The following is a 22,998-nucleotide window of genomic DNA, read 5'->3' as shown; positions in this document are numbered from 1 at the left end:
GAAAATATATTTAAAGGGCCCAGATCCCTTTTCACAGAGGAGGCAAAAAGAGTGAATTTGGAGCTAAGTAATAAATTGGTAACTGATAACAGTGACACGTCATTGTTTCAGATATTAGTGGACACTTCCCTTCACCTTCTTTTTTATTTTTAATGTTTATTTATTTTTGAGAGAGAGAGAGAGACAGCTCGAGTGGGGTAAGAGCAGAGAGAGAGGGAGACAGAATCCAAAGCTGGCTCCAGGCTCTGAACTGTCAGCACAGAGCCCAGCGTGGGGCTTGAACCCACAAACCATGAGATCACGACCTAAGCTGAAGTCCGATGCTTAACCAACTGAGCCACCCAGGCGCCCCAACCTTCTTTTTTCTTTTTAGGTGTATTTATTTATTTTGAGAGAGAGAGAGAAAGAGAGGGGAGAATCCCAAGCAGACTCTGCACTGTCCGTGTGGAGCCTGATGCGGGGCTGAAACTCAGGAACTGCAAGATCATGACCTGAGCCAAAATCAAGAGTCAGATACTTAGCCACTTAGCCAACTGAGCCACCTAGGCACCCCTCCCTTCACCTTCTTGATTCTCTACTTCCCCCAACCTTCTCCCTTCCTCTGAAACCCTCACCATAAGCCCTATCACTTCACCATCAGTTCTTCTGACCTTGACACCTCCCTATGATCTCTCCCTCAACAACAACAACAACAACAACAACAACAACAACAACAACAACAACGAGACAAGTATAGAACTGATGGCAGGTGGCTCTCTAACTGGGGAAGAGGAGTTAGACCATAGGTAGGACCAGCTTTTCTCAGGATTTGCTTACAAATTCTAGCAATAGCTGACCAGAGAGGAAAAGCCCTCAGAGGTGGATCTTGAAAGCTCCTCAGCTGGGGAACTAAGTTGGTCAGGCATGTGCTGCCACCTGGCTGGAATAAGTCCTTTAAGGTGGAGAGGACAGAAGCTGCAGGAAGTAGTAGAGCCAATGGCAATTTTGTGTACAGGGACTTAAACTCCAACCTCCTGGAAATAAGCACCCGTTTATCCCCAGGGCAGAGCATGTAGGAGGAGTTGAACTCTTGTTAAATGGTTGATGGGAACCACAACAGCAACCCAAACCTGAAGCTTCCTGTCATTTTTTGGGGGTGGTTCTTAGGAAAGCTCTGTCACTGACCATCCCACCCTTCCCAATCCCCTGCAGCCACGACCCAACTCATCCCACCCCAGCTGATCTGGAGCTCGGGCTAGAGGCTTCTGCAGACAAAGGTATTGAGCAGAGCTGGCTTGAGGGCCAGAAGGGATAGGGTACTCTGAGAGAAAGAAGAGGTGGTTTTTATCTTTTTTTCTTTTTTGACAGAGAGAGGGAGAGAAAGAGAAAGAGAGAGCATGAGCTAGGGAGGGGCAGCTGAAGAGGGAGAGAGAGAATCTTAAGCAGGCTCCATGCAGGATCCACTATTAGATCATGACCTGAGCTGAAATCAAGAGCTCAACTGACTGAGCCATCCAGGCACCCCCATCTTCCTCAGTTTACAGGAGACTTCATTTATCAGGCACATTCAGGTGTGTCTTATTTGATCTTTATCTTTCAAGTCGATTTTGAGATAGGCATGATAGAGTTCATTGCTCCCATTTCACAAGTGAGACCACTGAGGTCAAGAATAGTTAAGCAGATGGGAGACCCAGAGTCAAAGGGACCCAGAGTTTGTTTGTTTGTTTCTTTTTAATGTTTATTTATTTTTGAGAGACAGAGAATGGGTGTGTGCACACGAGCGGGGGAAGGACAGAGAGAGAGGGGGACAGACGATCCGAAGTGGGCTCTGTGCTGACAGCAGAAAGCCTGATGCGGGGTTCAAACTCATGAATTGTGAGATCATGACCTGAGCTGAAGTTGGATGCTTAATCAACTGAGCCACCCAGGCACCCTAGAGTTTCTGAACAATGATGCACTGATGGGCCAACCTCCAGCCACATCACCTGCCCCACTGGAAGTTGTGTGGGGCCTCTTGCCAGTGGATCAGCACACATTGACCAGGCCCTAGAGGGTGGACACAGGTGGTGGGTGAGGTAAGAGTTGTTGAAATGGTAGTCACAAAAAAGGCAGAGGTAACACGGTGAGGCTATCAGGTTTGCTCTTGCTGACCTGAGCTTAAGGCCAAGACACCACAGTCTACATTAAACTTCAATTTGATAAACGCCAGCACCCCAAGTTAGGTCTTAGGGCTGGGCCGTCCCTGCCAAATCCTCAGACCCAGACCTTTTCCTTAAGCCTATGTCCTTTGCCATTGCCTGACTTCTTCAGGAGACCCAGAGAATCAAAACTCTGATCAGGCATGCTCTACCCTTGAGTGCTTTTCTTGCCTTGGGGCTGGGGAAGCACCTGTTTAAGAAAGTGAGAGCCTCAGAGGGCCTCTCAACTCAACAAGGTTGAGAAGGATCTCCAAGCACTCACAGCTGCAAGCATCACCAGACAGCCAGCCCCTATCCAGGGAAGAGAGAACACTTCCAACTGGAAAAGCTGCTGCTCCCCCAACACCAGAAGCCTCATCGTGGATTTCCAGAGGACCCAGCAGGCCTTGTGTTACAAAGAGAATTGCTGTAGGCTTGGGAGAGCTATCTGGATGAGCCCTTGCTTACAGAGTGGGCGAGTCTTCACTTTCCACACCGGCTCTTGCCGAGTCTGTTCTTTCCATATCATTCTCACTATGTCAATACGTTTATCACGAAGTCCCAGAAGGCAGAATTCTGCTGGGTTGGGCTGCACCTTCATCTCAGACCCAGGATTCTAGGCTTCAGGCTCTCTTGTTCCACCACGAAAATCAGGTACTGGTTTGGACGAGGAAATTCTGGGGAAGGAGAACTAGTGGAGGTACAGGCTCTGGTTAGGCGGTGAGAGCCCCTTCACAGTTCAAAAACCTAGTACCTGCCCACTTCCTCCCCACTAATAGCCCGACTCCTGGTAAAGGTTGCATGATGCAGACTCTCCCAAGCAGTGGGAATGCACCCTCGATCCCTTACTACTAAGGGCTATTTCCAGGCCCCTCTTGAAAGAAGGTTAGTGGGAGCCCGGAACAGAGAGGCAAGCTGCCGGACCCTACGGAGCACGCCAAGGTGGGTTATTGGTCCCCTGCAAAGGCGCCCCTATACTGAACACTCGGCGTGCGCCGCAGAAACCCCCACACCTCCAGGAAGGTCAACGCCCCAGCCTCCTCCCAATTTTGGCCCAGCCCAGCAGTCTCTCCGGGACATAGCGCAAACACAGGAGCTGGAGGTGGCATTATCATTAGTCTCTGGCCCCTAGTCCCTCCCGATCTTCTCAGCGACGTGGGAACCCGGCTGAGGAATCCCGGAGGGTAACCGGAACCGCCCTCGATGAGGCCTCTCTAGGAAATTGGGAATTTCACATGTCGCTAGCAACTCAGTTCACGTTTATTGGCCTGAGAACAAAAAAAAAAACAAAACCGGAAGATGCCCTTAAAAAACGTGGCGGCACTCTAGTCACTACAGCTGCCTCAGTAGTTCAAGAAACTTGGCATAGTCTTCGGCCACTGACTGGCCTTCACAAAACGACTCCATCCGGTCCACTTCGGTTCTTCGAGGACAGAGCTACCTGCCCTCAACTATAATGGCGGCGCTGCCCAATTTGGCTTCTTGCCCCTAGGGAAGATGGCTGCCAGGTGGCTTCACTTAGTTTCTCACCACCCCGGAAGACGGGGACCGGCGATTGGGCGGCGCCCGAAGGCTCCGAGAAGAAGGCCCTTGGCGGTTGGACAGTGCTGGGTAAGGCTGGTTTTAAAGGAGCCGGAGGTGGGAGCCGTCGAAGACCCGGGATCCGCGGGAGGCGGCGGTGAGCGGCGCGCGGGGGAGGGCACCGAGCGGCTGGAGAGAGGGCGGGAGGAGGGAGGGAAGGAAACATTTGAACCATCTGGTCCTGGGCTGGGGAGAGCACTGGGCGGGGAGCCGGGGAGGGGTGGAGGATGGGGTCTGTGGGTGGGACCTCCCGAGATTGGAGTGAAGGGGGTATCTGTTTGACAGTGGATCCCCGGGGATCCGGACTGAGTTCGTGATGCTCAAGCTCGGGCTGCCCCTGTCAGAGTGGAGCTTTGCGGAGCCCAAACTTACAGGGAGAGGAGGATCCTCGCGGCGTCTGATTGGAGGAACCGCGCTGTAGGATTCTTTCCACAGGGATCTAGTGTAGGGGATCTGGTGGGGCGGGGGGTGCCGTCGGTGTGTGAGAGTATTGCTTCGGAGTTCTCGGCCACTCGCTGGCAGTGGATGAGGATTGCAGAGGGGTCCGGCAGAAAGTGAGCCTCCCAGGACCGGGATCCCAGCTGATCCCGGGGGATCTCAGGGTGGATTCTTCAGGGACAAAGGCCCCACCAGGAGGCTCGGGCCGTGGGAGAACTGGGGCCGCTACAAGCCAGGTTCTCCCGGCAAGTGCCAGTCTGGGCGCGGGTGATCCACTGATTTCGGGCGACGGCAGCGGGAAGACACTCGCTCCGGACGGCCAGCCGGGGGCGCCCTTTTACGCCCCAGGGCCCCGGCCTGTGGGCTACCGGGAGCCTTGGGCGGACCATGAAGGGCGGAGCCCCAGGGGAGGGGCTGGCCCTCACTCCCCGCTCCCCCGCTCCCCCCCCATCCCAGGCTGCAGCCTGGGATCCCCCAGGGACTCCCCGGAGCCGCCGCTTCCCCCATGGACTTGCCCGGGGACTCCAGGTGAGAGCGCACCCCGCCCGCCTGTCTTGAGCACGGGAAACGGGGAGCCTGGCGACCGTACCGGGGAAACCACAGAGCTAACGACAGACCCAGGCGACTGTCTTCTGCTTCTCTCATCCTCCAGCCCACCTGGCCGGCCACGTCTGTGCCGCCAGCCCCTGGCTCGAGCATTATGGGGAGCCAGGAGCCCCAAACGGCCGAGGCTGCAGTCTCTGGCAGCCCCTTCGCCCTTGGAAAAGGCCTCTCGGCGGGTCCTGGCTGTAGTGCTGGAAGATGTTATGGCTGCCCGTATGGTGAGCCCCCTGAACTGAAAGGCCCCCTTCTTCCTCAGGTCCTCTCTTCAGTACCAAGGTGAAAGTAGATCACTAGTGAGGATAATTGAGGTCCAGATACCTCATTCTCACACCCTGCTCAGGTAGTCTCACTAATACTAGAGTTCTGCTTAGCTCTCAATCCAACCTAGATTTGGGCAGAGTCTCTGGTGCCCATTCCCCACTATCAACCCAGCATTGGTGGTTCAGTGGTAGAATCTCGCCTGCCCCACCATCAACCCTGTTGGGCTGCAACCACATCTCTACACTCTTAAGTATGAGAAACCCTTGCTTTCTTCCCGGGCAAACTTTTAGGCTATCCTTGGGAAGCAGGCTGAGGACTTTGGCTCCATTGCACATATTAGAAAAACTGAAGCCCCAAATAGGGCAGTGACTCACCCAAGGTTACTCTCTCCCTTTCATTTCGCCAAATAGCCAGGGTGAGATTACTGCAGCTCAGGACACTGTAATATCTGGCCCCTGATTCAGTTCAACTCACTTCATTGGGTTCTTACGTGAATTCTAGCCACAGTCTCTGTCACTTTGATGGCACAGGGCACTGTTAGGTTCAGGGAGGCCCTGTCCAGTCTGACCTCAGTCCATCACCTTGCTCTTGACACTTTCTCCTCAATTAGGTTCCCCTGGTGCCCCAAGAAGAGACCACCACCCCACAACACCGCAGCAACCGCCGAGATTCTGTCCGAAACCAGCCGCCTGCCTCGCCATCCCAACAGGCTATGTGGTCCTCGCAGACCAGGTGAGCATGGCAGGATAGAGCGTAAACGGGACACAACTGAACCCCTCTGATATTCCTGTGTCCTCTCTAGGCCTCCCGACCCACTGCACTTATGCCGAGAGCCCTTGAGCCGCACCCACCGGCCCCCTTCTACCCTGAGACGGAGATCAAGAACAACCCCTGGCCCAGAGGAAGGCCCTTCACAAAAGGTGGACTGGGCCCCCCAGCCTACTCTGGTGGTGATGCTAGAAGACATAGCCAGCTCAAGATCCGCAGCTGAGGTATGAGTATTTTGGGGTAAGGATGTCAGGACTCGTTCAGCTGGGGTAGCTTTTGCTCTGAGTAAGGAGAATATTATTTTAGATGGAAGACATCGAGGAAAGACCTATATGGAAAAGTCTTTGGTGTGAACCCCGGCAGGCCTTTGGAGACTTGAGAGGGTCGGAATGTGGGTAGCTAAGAAGGCTGAAGGGGGCTTCCTTGCCTCCCCCAAAACATTCTTTGTTTACACCCAGGGCTTTGCTGATGAGACTCCCAACTTCATCATCCCAGCAAGAAGGTGAGAGGGCTGGGGAAGGAATTATCGAAATGTCCAGGCAACACCTGTTACCCAGGCAACTAGAGTTAGGGGCATCAGAATTTACTTGTCCAATCCTTCCTTGTAGCACCTTCAGAAGCCTTAAGGGACAGGGGAGGTGCTGGCTCAGGTGGGATCTGGACCTGGAAGCTCCCTCAGCCTTTACCTTCCCCTTAACCCCAGAGCCAAGCCCATGACCGTGGTTCACCAGCCAATGCCTCCGTCCAGGGACCTGGATCCCCCGTTCCAGCCATCTGCCTTGCCTGAAGACCCTCTGGAGAGCCCACCAGGAGGTAAGGACTCAGAGGGATGAGATTTAGGGCTCTGGAAAATCCTAGCTGAGTTTAAAAGTATCAGAGGCAAAGGTGGGGGTGGGGCTTAACTCCTTCCCCTCAGGGAGCTCAGTGTGTGAAGTTGGGGTGTAGACTTCAGAGGTCCGAGGTTCAATTCCTCAATTTAGGACTTAGCTTTTTAGGGGTGGGCTTAGACTTCTGTGGGCAAAGTTTAGTGTTTGGGGGAGGAGCTGAGGCTACTGAAGTAGGGCTTAGACACCTGCAGTTGAGGAATGCCCATCTGAGCCTCTCCTTTCCTTAGCCCCGGATCCTGTACTGGAGCCCCCATCGATCCCACCGCCGTCCAGCCTTTTACGCCCCCGCCTCAGTCCCTGGGGCTTGGCTCCCCTCTTCCGTTCCGTCCGCTCCAAGCTGGAGAGCTTTGCTGACATCTTCCTCACACCCAACAAAGCCCCACGGCCCCCACCCCCATCACCTCCCATGAAGTTGGAGTTGAAGATTGCCATCTCAGAGGCTGAGCAGTCTGGGGCTACTGAGGACACTGCATCTGTCAGTCCCCGGCCCCCTATCCGCCAGTGGCGGGCCCAAGACCACAATCCCCCAGCACCTCTTTCTAAGCCCTCTCTGGGCCGAAGCCACTCCTGCCCCGATCTGGGGCCCCCTGGCCCAGATACCTGCAGCTGGCCCCCTGCTCCACACCACCCGAGCCGGTCACGGCTCCGGCGGCACACTGTGGGTGGTGGAGAGATGGCCCGAGCCCCACCACCCCCTCGGCCCTGTCTCCGGAAAGAGGTCTTCCCTCTTGGAGGAGCGGGAGGCTCTCCTCCCCTCATCACATCTTGTTCGTCCACCGCATCTACTTCCTCCTTCTCTGAACCTGCAGAACCCAGGTAGTGCTCTCAATAAACCCTTCTTAAAGCCCTGGCCACAGTCTGGGCCCAGCCTCCTTCCCTACTATCCAGTGGGCAGGAGATGGGGATATTGCTATGAATATTTTTTGTCCCTGAGCCTTGACCTTATCTGCAGGTTGGGCTCAACCAAGGGGAAGGAGCCAAGGGCCTCAGAGGACCAGGTGCTTTCAGACCCTGAGACCAAGGTAGGAGTAGAGATGGGGGGAGGAGACAGGTGGGACTCTGAGTCCATGCTGCACCCTTATCCTCTGCCCTGTTTTTGCAGACCATGGGAAAGGTTTCTCGATTCAGAATACGCAGGACACCAGTCCGTCCTCAGCCAAACCTTACACCAATGGGACTGCCTCGACCAATCAGGTGAGTGGCTCATTGTACATGCAGCTGCCTTGGCCAAATAGGTGTAGGCTTGGACCCTCTGAAGTGGGGCTCTGTCTTCTCCCAGGGAGGAGTCAATTTGGTCTGAACATGGTTTGCACTTAGAACTATATGTCTGTCTCAGGCAGCACTCCTGGCCTCAGTGTGTCCCAGAAACTAAAATATAGACCACACCTTGCTTATCCTTTTTTCAGGGCACAATGGCCCTGGGTTTTTCAATGGCCTCTGCTCTTTGCTCCCAGGTTGAACAAGAAGGAGTTCAGCTTAGAAGAAATTTATACCAACAAGAATTATCAGTCACCTACAACCAGGAGGTGAGAAACTCTGAAGGCTTGGGGGTAATAGAGGGAAGGCTGGAACCAGGGGCCATGCTGGTAACCAGCACCCCTCCCTGCCTGGTCCAGGACCTTTGAAACCATCTTTGAGGAGCCCCGGGAGCGCAACGGGACTCTGATTTTCACCAGCTCAAAGAAGCTTCGGCGGGCTGTAGAATTTCGGGACAGCAGCCTTCCTCGATCCCGGCGGCCATCTCGTGGAGTCCGGGCTGCAGCTGGCAGGACCCTTACTTCCAACGTGGCCCCCAGCCCAGATGTGGGACCTCTGCTGCAGCAGCGGCTGGAGGAGCTGGATGCCTCGCTCCTGGAGGAGGAGGAAGTGGATAGGGAGCATCCCCATCGGACCTAGGAGCTCCATCTGTTTGTCCGTCCATCCTGAAGCATCTGAGGCAGTTATATTTTTTTCTTTATATTTCTAGTAAAGTTTTCAATATGTTTCTGATTCTTTTGTATGTCTCTGGCTAAGTTTGAGATTGACTGACAGTACCAGCTGATGTTTTTACTTTGGCTCCCAAAGACTGGGAAATGGGGGAGGTGCCAGGGAAGGCAATGAGGGTTTGATACGGGAAGTGGGGGAATGGTCATCGGACATACTTCCTTGATTTAAGAATTTTCCTGTGTGGAGGGATACTTGAGAATCTGTTCCAGAAGATACTGGCTCTGGACCCTGGGCAGGGTTCTCTAAATTCACTTACATCAAGGAGGAGACTGAAGGACCCAGAGTGGACCAAGGCCTTGATCAATATGGCCCTGAATTCCTCTGAACGTGCAGGCCAGGATTTGCTTCTGGATTCAAGAGATAAGAGTAATCAGCTGTAACTGAGCACCTACAACAACCTGTCATACGTACTTGCCCTGCAGATAGCACTATGGGAGGGAATTATACCCATTTTACACACAAGCAAGCTGGGGCACCTGGCTGGCTCAGTTGGTAGAGCACGTGACTCGATCTCGGGGTCGTGAGTTTGAGCCCCACATTGGAGGTACAGATTTTTTTTTTTTTTTTTTAAGTAAAGGAAGGAAGCTGAATGTGTAATGAGATGTCCTTGTTAAAATGGTTAACCCAGGCAAGCAGAGGCCAGAAGTGGCATTCTCCATCTTTGGTAACTTAGGGCCAGAACAGAGCAGTGGCTAAGAGCACAGTTAAGGCTTCTTGAGCCCAAATCCTGTGTAGGAAACTCAATGTGTATTAATTCCCCTCCCCCTCTGTAAAACGGGGCCAATATCAGTAGCTTCCTAAAAGAACTCTTACTGTCAAATGAGTTAATATGTGAGAAAGTGGCCGTGGCCGGCACACAAGTGCAAAGTGTTTCCTATTAGCACGCGGAGACCACTCTCCCACGCAATGAACCGATAATGAGGACGCAGCTTCCTTCTAGCGCGTCTGGTGCTCGCAAGGCATGCCGCGTGCTCGAGCCACCCGGCACCGAGGGGATCCCGCTGAGTTGCCAGCCGCTCAACAGTACTGCCAACGCGCGTGCGCGAGAAAGCCAGGCGGCCTGTGGACTTAAGGCAAGCGGCGGAAAGGGAGAGACGACGTCTTGCTTTCGAGAGGCACTTTCCGCGGCCGCACGCCGCCCAGCGGCCAAGCGCCTCCTAGAACTTGCGCACCACCTCCTGGCTCCTAGTCTCGACGCTGTCTGAAGACGGGCCAATGAGCAGAGAGCAGGAAGAGGCGGGGTCACCTGAGGGACCGCCCCAAGCGCTTACTTCTAACCAGTCTAGTCACAAGACCTGATGAAGGGCGGGGCTAACCTGACGTATACCCAATCCAAGATTTGAGGGCGGTTACATATTACCCATTCCCCGGAGCTTGACTCCGCCCTCCGCCTTGACGTACACTTCTCAACCTATCAACGACTAAGCTTGTGGAGGGGTGAGGGGAAAGGGGCGGAGTGTGGGAGGAGGCCGAGAGAGGAAGGAGGCGTAGGCTGAGGAGGAAGAGGGAGGAGGGGCAGGGAAGTCCTGACGAAGAAGAGGCCCAGGACTCCAAAGGAGACAACAGGAGGGTGCGCTGGAGCTACCCCGCTGCCCAGCGGCTGTTCCGGATCCCTTACGGCGCAAGTCAGGCAGAGACGGAGGAAAGGAGGAAGAGACTTTTATGTCGGCAGACAGAGAAGCTCTACCCGTCACCGTTGCCTCACATCCGGGGCTTTGGAGGGCTGGACCCGCGGCCCCGCCCCCCCCCTCGCCTTTCATGGCGACCGGAGGCGGAGGCTGGAAGAGCTGGGCCTGGAGGAGGCCCCTTTAAATCTCCTTAAAGGGGCGGCCACTGAACTCGGCAGACTACATCGGCAGCCTTAAAGGGGAAGCCATCGAACAGAAGCTTGACAAATTGAGAACTGTGCTGTTGGGAGAGCTGGAACGAGTGGGGATTCTCACCGCCGTTTCTCTCTCACGCAAGAAGTCCTTTAAAATCAGCTTAAAGGGGAAGTGGCCGCTTGTGGAGGACCAGAAACTTAACTCCCGGGCCCTTAAAGGGGCGGCCTGCTGTTTGGAGGACCCTGGACTCCTTAAAGGGGTGGCCTCTTTTAGCCGGAGGACTTGAGACACTTTTAAAGGGGAGGTCTACGTTTCGGGGCGAGCTTTCGGTCCCTTTTAAAGGGGTGGCCCTTCCTCTTCCTCGGGGAGACTTGTCTCGACCCCTGGCAGGGGGCGGCCACTGCACTAGGCCGGCTGGACACCATCGGGTCGTCTTAAAGGGGTCAGGGGCTGGACAACTTGAGGCCTCGCCTTAAAGGGACGGCCGCCCCGTTTTCGGCGTCTCGGCCCCGGCGGCCCCACAGGGGGGGCCCTCGGGCTTGTCGCCCCGGGGGCGGCGCCGGCTCCCCGGGCCTTGGCCTTGGGGCAAGCTCGGGGCCAGTAGATCCTGCTTTAAAGGGGAAGCCGTGGCCTTTTCGTCCCTGTGCAGCCGCCAGCGCCGCGCCTGCGACCCCGGGCCTGCGGACAGGTCGCTTCGGGCCCCGCCGCCTCCGGATGCGGCGCTGAGGGCGGTCGCCATGGAGACGGCAGCGGCCGCGGCTCCGGGCCCGGGCTGGGCCGCTGAGGGGGAGCGGCGGCGGCGGCGCTGCTCGCGCCGAGACCGAGACCGGGAGCAGCGGCGCCGCCGAGGTCCCGGCGGCGACGCGCCCCGGGCCCTGTTGGCCGCCCCGCGCGGCTCCTCGTCGTCCTCGTCGCCGCCACCGCCGGCCAGGCCTTGGTCGTCAGCTTCGTCTGGAGAGCGGCCCGGAGGCCCGAGACGACGGCGGCCCCGTCCCAGGCCTCGGCCCCCGCGACCCCGAGCTCGGAAGCGGCCTGCCGGCTCGGGCAGCCGCGGGGAGGAAGAGGAGGAGGAGGAGGAGGGGGGCGCAGACGACGGGGAGGCCGAGGAGGAGCCTGAGGAGGAGGAAGAAGAAGAGGAGGACTTGATCGATGGCTTCGCCATCGCCAGCTTCGCCAGCCTTGAGGCCTTGCAGGTGGGGCCTGGTGGGGCTGGGGACCTTTGGGGGCTTCAGAGGGGCAGAGAGAAGGGTATCGTGCCTGGAGTGGGTGGAGTTGAGGGGGGAATGCTGGCACCCCAAACCAGAGCAACCGGCTCCTCTGGCCAGGCCTCTGCCCCACCCTGGGGTGGGAGGAGGTAGAGTTAGTCTCCAGGGACCAACCAGGTTATCTGGTCTGAGAGCCACTTTGGTAGCCTGGTCACCCCCAGAGAGGTCGGGAGCTTTCCTTTCTCCATCTACTTTAGTCCCACCTCCTCCTCCACAGAAGGATGCATCTCTTCAGCCCCCAGAGCGACTGGAACATCGGCTGAAGCATTCTGGGAAGCGGAAGAGGGGGGGCTCCAGTGGGGCCACTGGGGAGCCAGGGGACAGCTCTGATCGGGAGCCTGGCCGGCCCTCTGGGGATCGGGCCCGAAAATGGCCCAATAAACGGAGAAGGAAAGAGGTGAGCTTGTCATAGATCCTTGTCCTTTAAAACTCTGGGCAGAACGTCCTTCACATAGACCTGTTTTTCATCAGTAATGCCACTGCCCATCGTAAACAGTGATTTTATTTTCTAAGGGCAAAGAAGGCAGAGCAAATTTGAGCCCTCTACTCCTCAGTCCGGGTCTGACAGAGACATTCCTACAGTCAGACTTTTCTGCTTTTGGCTGGCTCTGTTTCAGACATGTTGATAATTCAGAGCTGTATCAAAGAGATTTCACTGAATTGTAAATGAATTAGATAGGGTCTCAGCCCTCTCTCTTGAGGCAGTAGTAATCTCCCAAGAAAAAAACAATCTGTGAACAAATACCTAGACCAAAATCTGAGAAGCTATAGAAGGCAGAGGTCTGGGAGAGATGCTGTAGAAACCCACATGAGGAAGCCACTCATTCTGCCTGGGGGATGGGAGGAGGGTTGTGGTTAGGGAAAGCCCCCTAGGATGTCTTAGTCAGGCCTTGAAGGATAGTCATAATTGTGCTAAGAGAAGAAACGAGCCAAGTTGTTTTGAGCAAAAACACAGAGATGTGAGAATGTATTTGGAAGATAGAACATTGGGAACGGTGGGCACTAGCAGGAGAAGTAGCTGGAAAAGGATTGAGCGTGTCATGAAAGACCTTGAGTTCTTTGCCGGGGAGTTTAGACTTTATCCAAAGGCCTTGCCAGTCAGCCTCCCTTACCTCTGGACTCTGGTCTTTCTCAGGCCTCCTCCCGTCATTCTCTGGAAGCTGGATACATAGTAAGTGCTCTCCACCTGTACTGGTCCCTCCCCTCTCAATTCCTCTTTGGAAGTCCCCTCTCTACCTTGGGCCCCACTCTTCTTCCCTCTTGTGACATCTCTGTCTTTCCTTCTCCCCAGTGCGATGCAGAAAGCGATCTGGACGAGAGGGTGAGTGGGGGTAGAACTTGTGGGGTGGGCAGTGTTACAACTTGTAAAATGTACTGCAGCTTAAAGGTCTCCTATGTGCAGCAGACAGAGCCTCCCCTTGAGTGGGGAACATAGGTTAGGGTGGGCCAGGATTGAATGTGGGGAGGGGGAGGGAGATTGAGAGGGTAAATGACTTCTTTTCTTTAGTAACTAGCGCCAGTTGACCAAAGAATAGAAAGCCCATGTTTTGGTATCCCACGTTTTTCAAAGCCCTTGGAGATACCAGTGGTTCTCCACAGAAATCCTAGGTGACTGTGAAACTAAGCTGGTCCTTCCTGCTAGCAGTTAGTCTGCTGTCACAGATTAGAGTCCCAAGCAGAGATTATGGCAGCGAAGATTCTAAACTGTTGTGGTCAGTGTCAGAACAAGTCTTATAAATTAGATTTCAGTTTTTTCATCAGGCTTGACGTGCTTGTTTTGAAATAACGTGTTGTAGCAGTTGATGCTCTACTCCTATAACTAACTGAGTTTGTATTCCCTGATGTGTGTCTAGTTTTAGTTTAAAAAGTTGGCTGGACAGGGGCTGTGGTGAACCAGAGAGTTCTTGTCTGTCTAAAGGAGGTGACCACTGTCTAGTTCTAGCTAATTGTCATGCAAGAATAGGAGCCAGTTTTTAAGAGAACCTGCAAGTCTGAGTTTTTATGAGGACGTCTTGCATTTATCAGCAATTAATTTTCAAAGATTTTGCTAACACTTGTGGACCAAACTGATCTGTAAGTCAGGTAGACATGTGGGCCAGCAGTTAGTGATCTCTAACATTTTTGCTTTGATGTGTCTACTTCTTTGCTATATAAGTTCTACCTTGATTCAGTCCTCCTGGCCTAATTTCAGGCTCAGCTATCCTACCCTTTTTCCCAAGGATAGGCCCTCTGGAGCCCATAGTCTTTGCTGGATTTTAGCTAACCTGGTGAAATAGACTTCTTACCATCACTTATTCTTAGCAGGCTCTAGAGGCTGTTAGCCTTCCTGGGTTAGAGCCTTCCTGAGCAGAACCTGACCCTGTCCCTACCCTTCTTCCCCAGGTCTCCGATGATGACCTCGATCCATCCTTTACTGTCTCAACCAGCAAAGGTTGGTCTCAAGGGCTGGGGCTGGAGACAAGGGAGGGAAGTTGGGTGAGCATGGGCCTCAACTGAATATGTCTGCTGTCCTGTCCTCACAGCCTCGGGCCCCCACGGCGCCTTCAATGGGAACTGTGAAGCAAAACTCTCCGTAGTCCCTAAAGTGTCGGGCCTGGAGCGGAGCCAGGAACAGCCCCCAGGGCCCGACCCGCTGCTAGTGCCTTTCCCCCCGAAGGAACCACCGCCTGCACCGGCCCCTCGGCCTCCTGTCTCACCCCCTGCACCCCTGCCGGCCGCCCCCAGTCTGCCACCCCCACCCCAGCCCCAGCTGCAGCTTCGGGTCTCGCCCTTCGGCCTCCGCACTTCTCCCTATGGCAGCAGCCTGGACCTCAGCACTGGCAGGTGAGTGGTCCAGGGGTTTGGTCTGATCTGGAAGGACCTGGTCATTTTGGCGCCAACCCCTGCATTCTGTGGCTGGGACATGGGATGGTACCTGTGGGATGTGACTTGAAGAAAGGATTCCGAGGCTGAAAAGTTTTAGAGACACTGGGTGAAACAGATTTAAAGAAATTACTTGCTTGCAGGACTTACCAGAACCTTTCCACCCTACATTCACATGCAGGGAAATCCGCTTTGTGCCGTTTCTCAATTTTATTTGCTGGTGAGACCTTCTTGCAGGGCACATCTGCTAGGAATACTGTTCTTCAGAACATACTTTGGGAAATGCTGACATGATGATTAAGGGTGCTGGCTTTGGTGTCAGTCAGACCTGGACTCAAAATCTTGCTCTGCCACATAGTGACTGTGTGATTTTTGACAAGTCACTTAATCTCTCTGAGCCTCCATTTCCTCCTCCTGTAAAAAGAAATAGCAAGAGTACTTTCATCCTAACAAAGCTATTGTGAGGATTAATTATGAGTTAATGCAGTGTTTCCCAAAGTGTGTACGTGCATCGTCATTGGTGCGTGAGATAATTTGAGCTGTTACGTGAGTAAATTTTTTTCAGTTGTTACTTGCTTTAGAAAAACATGACTAGTATCTCAAACCCTTGATTTCACATGTGTGGCTTGGGCGAGGCTAAGTGAAAAGTCAAGAAAGAGTTAAATTAAAGAAAGAAGTAAATGGTACAGGTGGTTGCACGGACGCAGCAGCAGTTGGGAAGGTGGTGTGACATGTTGGAGATTTGGATTAGCATGTAAAGCAGGTGCCAGCACTTGACCTACAGTAAGTGCTTGTTAAAGGGTAAGAATCACTGACACTATTATTATCATTATCGATGCTGTTCTATTGTTGTCATTCTCATTATTGTTCTTTTTCTTATTCTTGAGAAAACTAAGGCTCAGAGAGGGGCAGTGACTTGCTCAAGGTCACCCAGGGTGTCAATGGCAAGATGGGCCTAGAATTCAGGTCACCTGACTCCTAGGCCAGGCCAGGGAGGTGCTGCTTCCACTGTCTTAGGGTGGGAACCCAGGTGGCTTAGGTTGTAACTAAGCGGCAAAGCGAACGACATGTTTCGTGCTGCAGTTGAGTCAGAAAAGGGCAAGTCATGTGGCCAGAGACGTCCGGGCAGCTGTGTGGAAGAGATCTGGAGAGGGAGAGCGTGGGGGTCGCTGGGTGTGGGAGGTACCTCAGTCTGAGGATGGGCTCCCTGGGCGGGGGTGGGGGTCCTGGGGGCCGGGTTCTACCACCTTCCATGTTGGAGAACCAGGGTCAAGGTATCGCCCAGGCTTCTGACCCCCTCCCGTCAGAGCTGGCACCTCCCAACCCCTCACTCATCTCCCCACTTCTCTCCCCAGCTCTTCACGGCCGCCCCCCAAGGCCCCGGCCCCTCCCGTGGCTCAGCCTCCCCCCTCATCATCCTCTTCGTCCTCTTCCTCCTCATCTGCCTCCTCCTCGTCCGCGCAGCTCACCCACCGGCCCCCGACGCCCTCACTGCCCCTGCCTTTGTCCACCCACAGCTTTCCCCCCCCTGGGCTGCGGCCCCCCCCACCGCCCCCCCCACCCCTCCTTGTTCTCCCCTGGCCCCACCCTGCCCCCACCCCCACCCCTGCTGCAGGTGCCAGGGCACCCTGGGGCCTCAGCCGCTAACGCCCTTTCTGGTGAGTTTGGGGTCCTGGCCGGGGGGTGGGGGGCCATGGCCCCGGGCTTGGGCCCAGTCGGCTTTGGGGCAGCTGGACCTCAGCAGACATCAGGGCTTGAGGAGGGAGTGGCTAAAGGCCAGAAGGGAAGGCCAGTCACCTGGGCCCAAGGAGGCTGACCTGGTGGCGACAGATATTAAAGCCTTCTCCCCCTCCCCTCCCACAGAGCAGGACCTGATCGGCCAGGACCTGAACTCTCGCTACCTGAATGCCCAGGGTGGCCCCGAGGTGGTGGGGGCAGGGGGCTCCGCCCGGCCCCTGGCCTTCCAGTTCCACCAGCACAACCACCAGCACCAGCACACCCACCAGCACACCCACCAGCACTTCACCCCTTATCCCCCGGGCCTGCTGCCACCCCATGGCCCCCACATGGTGAGCTCCTCATTGGGCTGGTGATGAGGCTCAGAGACTTGGGGGGAGGGTGTGGCTTCCAGGGGAAGATCATGGGTCCCTGGCTGGCAGCTTACTCTTCCCTTCTCTTCCCCAGTTTGAGAAATATCCAGGAAAGATGGAAGGCCTTTTCCGGCATAATGTGAGTGTGTGTGTGTGTGGTGTGTCATGTGATGGATGCATCAATGCGTGTGGCCCTGACTGTTGGGGATCCAGTCTTCAGCTTCAAAAGCAAGAGCCTTGAGCCTGGGAGAGCTCCCTGGGGGACTTTAGGGTGGAGGCCAGAGGATTGATGGGCAGACGAGACGTGGGCTGCCCCTCCACCCCCAGCTTGGACTAGTCCCCTTCTCTCCACAGCCGTACACGGCCTTCCCTCCCGCAGTGCCCGGCCTCCCTCCGGGCCTCCCGCCGGCTGTCTCCTTTGGCTCCCTGCAGGGGGCCTTCCAGCCCAAGGTGAGCTCCCAATCCAAATACCACCACCTCCCACCCTGTACAAACCCAGACGCCCCAGATCCACATACCTTCTTCCGTTCCCCAAAACCACGCCCATTCTCCTGTCCTCCCCTTGTGGACCTAGATTTCTTCAGAGCCAATGCACCCTCCCTGTCCCAGCCCCCAGCTTGGTTCCAGACCCCTTTTTATGCCTGGCGCCAGCTCTCCTGACTGATCCCTCCACTCCCCTTTCCCAGAGCACGAACCCCGAGCTGCCACCACGACTGGGGCCAGTGCCGAGCGGGCTTCCCCAAAAGGGGACACAGGTGAGGGGGGCCAAGGCAGGTCCTGGGGGAATTAGAATATCTGTTGAGGGAGAGCAGGGTTGATTGAAAGTGAACGACTGATCCCTGCCTTTAATACACGATCAGGGGCATCCCTGAGAATCTGACAAGAGGGAATTTCTGTAAAGGACAAGTTTTACCATGCATGAGGAATAGGAAATTTCATGAAGTTGTCCCAGAAGTGAGCTTACTAGGAGAGTAGTTTTTGTAGGAGTTTTCTAATTTTTCAAGTTACAAAATCCTTTTTTTTTTTTTTCAAGTGACATCACACCAGGAAGTCCTGTCCATAAAACAATGAATGAAAAGATAAGCTGCTCCTTTGTGAAGTGGCACAGGGAGCAGCCTTAGAGCCCACGGCTCTGGGAATATCATGAAAAGCACAGGATGTGTTTCCTAAAGGGTAGACTAGACCAGAGATTTTGCAACCTCTTTTAGCAGCAGTAAAGGTTTTTTTTACTAGAGGAATCTTCAGCAGAGTCTCACTATGTAAAGCTGTTAGTAGGATAGGTTCTGAGATTGAGAAAGCTGCCTGTCTGCCTCCTCACTCCCCAGTCTTCCAAGCAGGGGCACGTCCTTGGGGCCTGGTTCAAGACCTTAGTGCTGGAGGGGAGATACCCAGAGTGGGAGAGATGGGGAAATTAGTCTTGACAGAGGCAGGCAAGGCCCGAGGGAGCCACACAAGGGCTCTGGTGTTTGGGTGGGGATTGGGGACTGTGGAGACGAGGTGCCCAAGACAGTAAACAGGTCTGAATCGCCGCCAATCTCTGCTTTGCCATCCCCAGATCCCCGACCATTTCCGGCCACCTTTGAGGGTGAGTTTGGTGAGGACCTCAGGCTGCATGAGGCTGCGGGCTGGTGTCAGGGTGTTTGGCTAAGGGCGGGTCTTGCTTGGGAATGAGCGAGAAGCCCAAGACGTGGAGGCAGCCAGATGTGGAACAACAGAAAGGGAAAGGCTTACAAGCTACAGACCAGGGTTCTGATGTAACTGGCCGTGGGACCTTGGGCAAGACAGTTTATCTCTCTGAGCCTCAGTTTCCTAGGCTGTGAAATGAACCTAGTCATCCCTCAGTTGTAGGGATGATGAGTGGGGATGTTGTGTGGCAAGGCTGGGCCTAGGACCAGGCCTGGAGTGGGTGATGAGTGAACGTTCTTTCCTTCCCTTTCCCTTTGGTTATCCTTCTGGGGCGGCAGAAACCAGGGAAGTGGTGTGCCATGCACGTGCGCGTGGCTTACATGATCCTGAGACACCAGGAAAAGATGAAGGTACTGGGGCCGGAGGGCTGGGGAGAGCGAGAGTGGGCCAGCCTGAGCCCTGGGCATCTGCCTTTGGCAGAGCTTGGCCGAATTGCTTGGCTCTGTCCCGGTCACTGCCTGAGCGTTTTCACAGTTAGTACTAGGTTGTCTGGCTAACTAGGGGGAGGTGGTCTGAGAAGGCTCTGAGAGAGGCAGAGGCTAGGCACCCAAGCCCCTTCTTGGCGCCCGCTAGCCCTTGGAGGGGACCTAGGGGTGGAAGAGCAAGAGCGGGACTTCACCTGGCTCCTCACTCACCACCCCTCTCCCTGTCCCACGCAGGGCGACTCCCACAAGCTTGACTTTCGGAACGACCTCCTGCCCTGCCTTCCGGGGCCCTATGGGGCCCTGCCCCCTGGGCAGGAGCTCTCCCACCCGGCCGCCTCCCTCTTCACTGCGACTGGTGAGTCTGGCCAGCCCTCTCAGGGCCTGAGGTTCCCTGTCTATAGCCCAAGGCCCACCTTGCGCCCACTCAGCCTCACCAGAATCTCCCACCTCTCTGCCCCAGGTGCCGTCCACGCTGCAGCCAACCCTTTCACCGCAGCTCCCGGGGCCCACGGAACCTTTCTGAGCCCCAGCACCCACATTGGTAAGAGCCAAGGGCATGTTGGGCAACCCAGGCCTTGTCCCTGACTTCAGGAGTTCTCAAGCTGGGGACGGAAATTAGACTTGAGAGGCAGCTGGAATGGGGGTAGGCCTGGTTCCACTTGATTCGTGACCTTGGGCGAGTTACTCTAACCCATCTGAGCCTTGATCTTGTCACCTGTGAAGTGGGATAGGAAAGGGAGAAGCGATTGCCAATCTCTGCCACCTCAGACACTGTCTCTGAAATAGCCAGTGGTAGGGGGTATAGCGTGCCACCTGGGAGAGGAGGGTGGAGGAAGGCTGTGCACGCCCAGGTGAGAACATAGTCGCTGGCTCCTAGCAGTCTTGTCAGGCTTCGTGGGGAGATTTAACTCGGGTCTGGGTAGACACAAGGGAATTGAGCCTGATAGCATAGGATTAGGTGTTCCTGGAAGAGGAAGTTGTGAGATGTTCCCCTAGTGGGATAGGTTAGTTTTTCTGACTGGCTATGTGCATGAAGTTAGGGTCAGGTTGGGAAAGGCCCTGCATGTCAGGTGGGAGGAAGCCAGCAGAGAACTTTGGGTGAATGGTTTGCTCTAGAGCCGGTCTGGGTGGCCGGTGTCGGGGGATTGTGGGGTAAGACCTTGACCTCTGGAGTCAGAGAGGCCTTGGGCTGGGGGTACCATTTACTGGCTAGATGACCATTGGCAAGTCACTTCACTTCTCTGAGCCTGTTTCATCATCTTTAAGTGGGAGTGATCCTGTCTGCCTAGTGGGGCTTGTTGTTTGTGAGGTTAACCAACACGATGCATGTCAAAGCCTAGTGCCTTGCCAGGCCTAAGGAGGTGTTCGGCACCTGGTGGTTAAAACCAAGACCCAAGCGGCCGAGAGCTCTGGGGCCTGCTTGCTAATAAGCTGCCTCTTCCCTGCCAGTCTTGGTGCCTGATCAGAGCCGGCTGCCGACGCTCTGACCATTCCCCTTTTCTCCCACAGATCCCTTTGGGCGTCCCACAAGCTTCGCCTCTTTGGCTGCCCTCTCCAACGGGGCCTTTGGAGGCCTGGGCAGCCCCACATTCAGTGAGTGCGGGTGGGGTGGGGCGGGTGGGTGGCTGTGGCAGTGGGCTGGGGAGGGGGGGTTGTCCCTGAGTGGGGCCTCCTCCTCGTGGCTCCTGTCACTCCCTGCTTCGCCCTCTGTCTAGACTCCGGCGCCGTCTTTGCCCAGAAAGAAAGCCCAGGGGCTCCACCAGCCTTCGCCTCCCCGCCAGACCCATGGGGCCGCCTGCACCGCAGTCCTCTGGCCTTTCCTGCCTGGGTCCGGCCCCCTGAGGCCGCCCGGACTCCAGGCTCAGACAAGGAGCGGCCTGTGGAGCGGAGAGAGCCCTCTATTACCAAGGAGGAGAAAGACAGGTGTGCTTCCCCGTCCCCCCCCTACTGCCCACACCCCTGGCCCTCCCTCCCCGAAGCCTGGTCTGGTCGCAGCCTGGTCAGACCACTGGAGTACCTCCATTCTTTCCCACAGGGACCTCCCCTTCTCACGGCCCCAGCTCCGAGTTTCTCCTGCTACTCCCAAGGCCAGGGCTGGTGAGGAAGGGGCCAGACCGGCCAAGGAATCAGTGCGGGTAAAGGAAGAACGGAAGGAGGAGGCCGCCGCCGCCGCCGCTGCCGCCGCTGCCGCCGCCGCCGCCGCCGCCGCCGCTGCCGCCACCACCGGGCCTCAGGGCCTTCACCTACTGTTTGAGAGGCCCCGGCCACCCCCTTTTCTGGGCCCTAGTCCCCCAGAGCGCTGCGCTGGCTTTCTGGAGCCAACCTGGTTGGCAGGGCCCCCTCGCCTTGCTAGGCCACCCCGCTTCTATGAGGCTGGCGAGGAGCTGACTGGACCAGGGGCTGTGGCTGCCGCCCGCCTCTACGGTCTGGAGCCTGCCCACCCCCTGCTATACAGCCGCTTGGCCCCGCCGCCGCCACCTGCTGCGGCCCCGGGAACCCCTCACCTTCTCAGCAAGACCCCCCCAGGAGCCCTTTTGGGGGCACCACCTCCACTTGTGCCCGCCCCCCGGCCTAGTTCCCCACCTAGGGCCCCTGGCCCAGCCCGGGCTGACAGGTGAGGGAAGGGGAGGGGCGGGGGCCAAGCTCCATCCCCCTTTCCTTTTGACAAGGTCCTAGAGCTGAGGTTTCAAGCCAGGGCTAGAGGGCAGAGGTCATGACCTCACCAGCCATCTCTGAGGTCATGGAACCTGGGAGCTTAAGCCCCAACCCCCACAAGATCAAGCATCAGATGGACCTTGGGGTCACTGGGAGGGCAGAGGTCACAATCCTCTAGAGAGGGGTGTGTGTGTGTGTGTGTGTGCGCGCGCGCGTGTGTGTACATGTGAGAGATGAGAGTGGGGGTCATTTCAGAGGTCATAGCTCATGATCTCCTGAGGTACACCATCGCCCCCTCTGAGGGCCCCTAGGCCCTTGGCCTGCCTCCCCAAGGGCTCACTAAGCCAGAGGCCAAAGTGCCCCCCCTCCCCTTCACCTACCACCCAAGTCCTCATGCCCTCTCAGGGCTGGGGGAGGAGGGGCTAACGGAAGGGGGGTTCCGTGTACATATTTATCTCCCCTTCCACATAGCCCCCCAGACCTTTTGTACATTTTTACAGGGGTGCCCCTCCCAATAACCCCCCTTCCTGGTTAATTAAATCCTCAGACTGGTGCTGTGTTCCTAGCCTCTGGCCTCTCTGTGGGGGGAGGGGGGATTGTAGAGGGAAGAGCTGGGAGGGGACAGGCAGGAACCCAGGGCTTATCCCTGGAAATATGGAGTCAGCAGGAGACAGAGCAACAGGGGAAGGGACCTGGGTACCTAGGCTGGAAAGAAGGGCAAACGCTTCCTGCTTGGCTAACAGCCCAGGTCCCCCCCCCCCCCCCACTTGTTCCTGTTACCTCTGTGTGCCACCATTCCCAAAAGGCTCAACTCTCTAAGCTTCAGACTCCACCTCTTAGTGGCTCAGTCCCCCTACTCCATTTCCAAGTGCCCCCAGGACTCCTGGGCCCTGCTCCCCAGAACCTTGTTCCCCAGAACCCTGCCCTAGGCTGGGGGGGTGGGGGACAGAGAAGGTCACCATGTACCACACACCAAAGAAGGGGGTCGGCCCGGGGGTGGGCCACACAGGCAGCTTCTTCAGCAGCCTCTCGGCAGCAGTCCCAGCCTTCCCAAAGCAGCAGGCGCCCCCAGGCTGGGGCCCAACCTAGAAGGCAGGGGTCAATTTAACAAAAACATAACGTTGACTTTTTTTCCCCGGTGGGGCTTATTCTGTAACATGACTTGCGGATATTTATATAAAAATGAGTGTTACAATGAGGCCCCTTGGCTGCTCTTTCAGTGTGGGGGGGGGGGGTCATCTGGCGGCGGGCAAGGGGCATTGGGTCAGGGAGGGATGAGGGAGGACAGTACTGAAGACAGGATATGTCCTGGAAGGTTCCCCTTCCCACCTGGGAGAGTAGTTATTTTACTTGTAGATGGATGAATTGGGGTGTTGGGCATTGACGTTTTTCACACATTTTTATATAACCCAGGGGTACATACTATACGGGTTCAAACCAGACAGAAGGATGGCAAAACTAAATTTCCCGTTCACCTGCCAACCCACGCAAGCCCCATGCCTTTTCTGAGGT

At 55.9% G+C, this 22,998-nt stretch overlaps 2 protein-coding genes across 3 annotated transcripts; both read left to right on the top strand.

Moving 5' to 3' along the window:
* The first annotated feature begins 3,756 nt into the window (after positions 1–3,756).
* On the top strand, positions 3,757–8,683 carry PRR14 (proline rich 14). 2 transcript variants are annotated; one of them, XM_025920400.2, is made up of 12 exons: positions 3,757–3,834; positions 4,632–4,703; positions 4,828–4,996; positions 5,650–5,771; positions 5,842–6,031; positions 6,266–6,309; positions 6,511–6,620; positions 6,922–7,510; positions 7,647–7,716; positions 7,797–7,888; positions 8,149–8,220; positions 8,311–8,683. In XM_025920400.2, the coding sequence occupies exons 2-12, from the start codon at positions 4,681–4,683 to the stop codon at positions 8,588–8,590; spliced, it is 1,761 nt and encodes a 586-aa protein (XP_025776185.1). In that variant the 5' UTR covers positions 3,757–3,834; positions 4,632–4,680; the 3' UTR covers positions 8,591–8,683. The 2 variants fall into 2 exon arrangements, with proteins under 2 accessions (XP_025776185.1, XP_086548506.1); XM_086692380.1 differs by having other exon boundaries at positions 3,758–3,834; positions 8,371–8,683.
* Positions 8,684–10,148: 1,465 nt separating this feature from the next.
* FBRS (fibrosin) lies at positions 10,149–22,685 on the top strand. Its single transcript, XM_086692379.1, is given in 19 exon segments — positions 10,149–11,696; positions 11,986–12,165; positions 12,904–12,939; positions 13,060–13,089; positions 14,151–14,199; positions 14,291–14,591; positions 15,986–16,181; positions 16,183–16,288; positions 16,494–16,699; positions 16,815–16,859; positions 17,075–17,170; positions 17,407–17,475; positions 18,276–18,305; positions 18,685–18,756; positions 19,066–19,186; positions 19,292–19,372; positions 20,341–20,424; positions 20,547–20,754; positions 20,867–22,685. Coding segments are annotated over 19 exon segments (2,949 nt in total). The 5' UTR covers positions 10,149–11,240; the 3' UTR covers positions 21,450–22,685.
* The last annotated feature ends 313 nt before the right edge of the window (positions 22,686–22,998 follow it).

Source organism: Puma concolor, chromosome E3, assembly GCF_028749965.1.
Source record: "Puma concolor isolate L17-30 chromosome E3, mPumCon1.1.hap2, whole genome shotgun sequence".
Taxonomy (NCBI): domain Eukaryota; kingdom Metazoa; phylum Chordata; class Mammalia; order Carnivora; family Felidae; genus Puma; species Puma concolor.
The sequence above is the reverse complement of the archived record's forward strand: the minus strand, read 5'-3'. Positions and strand labels throughout refer to the sequence as shown.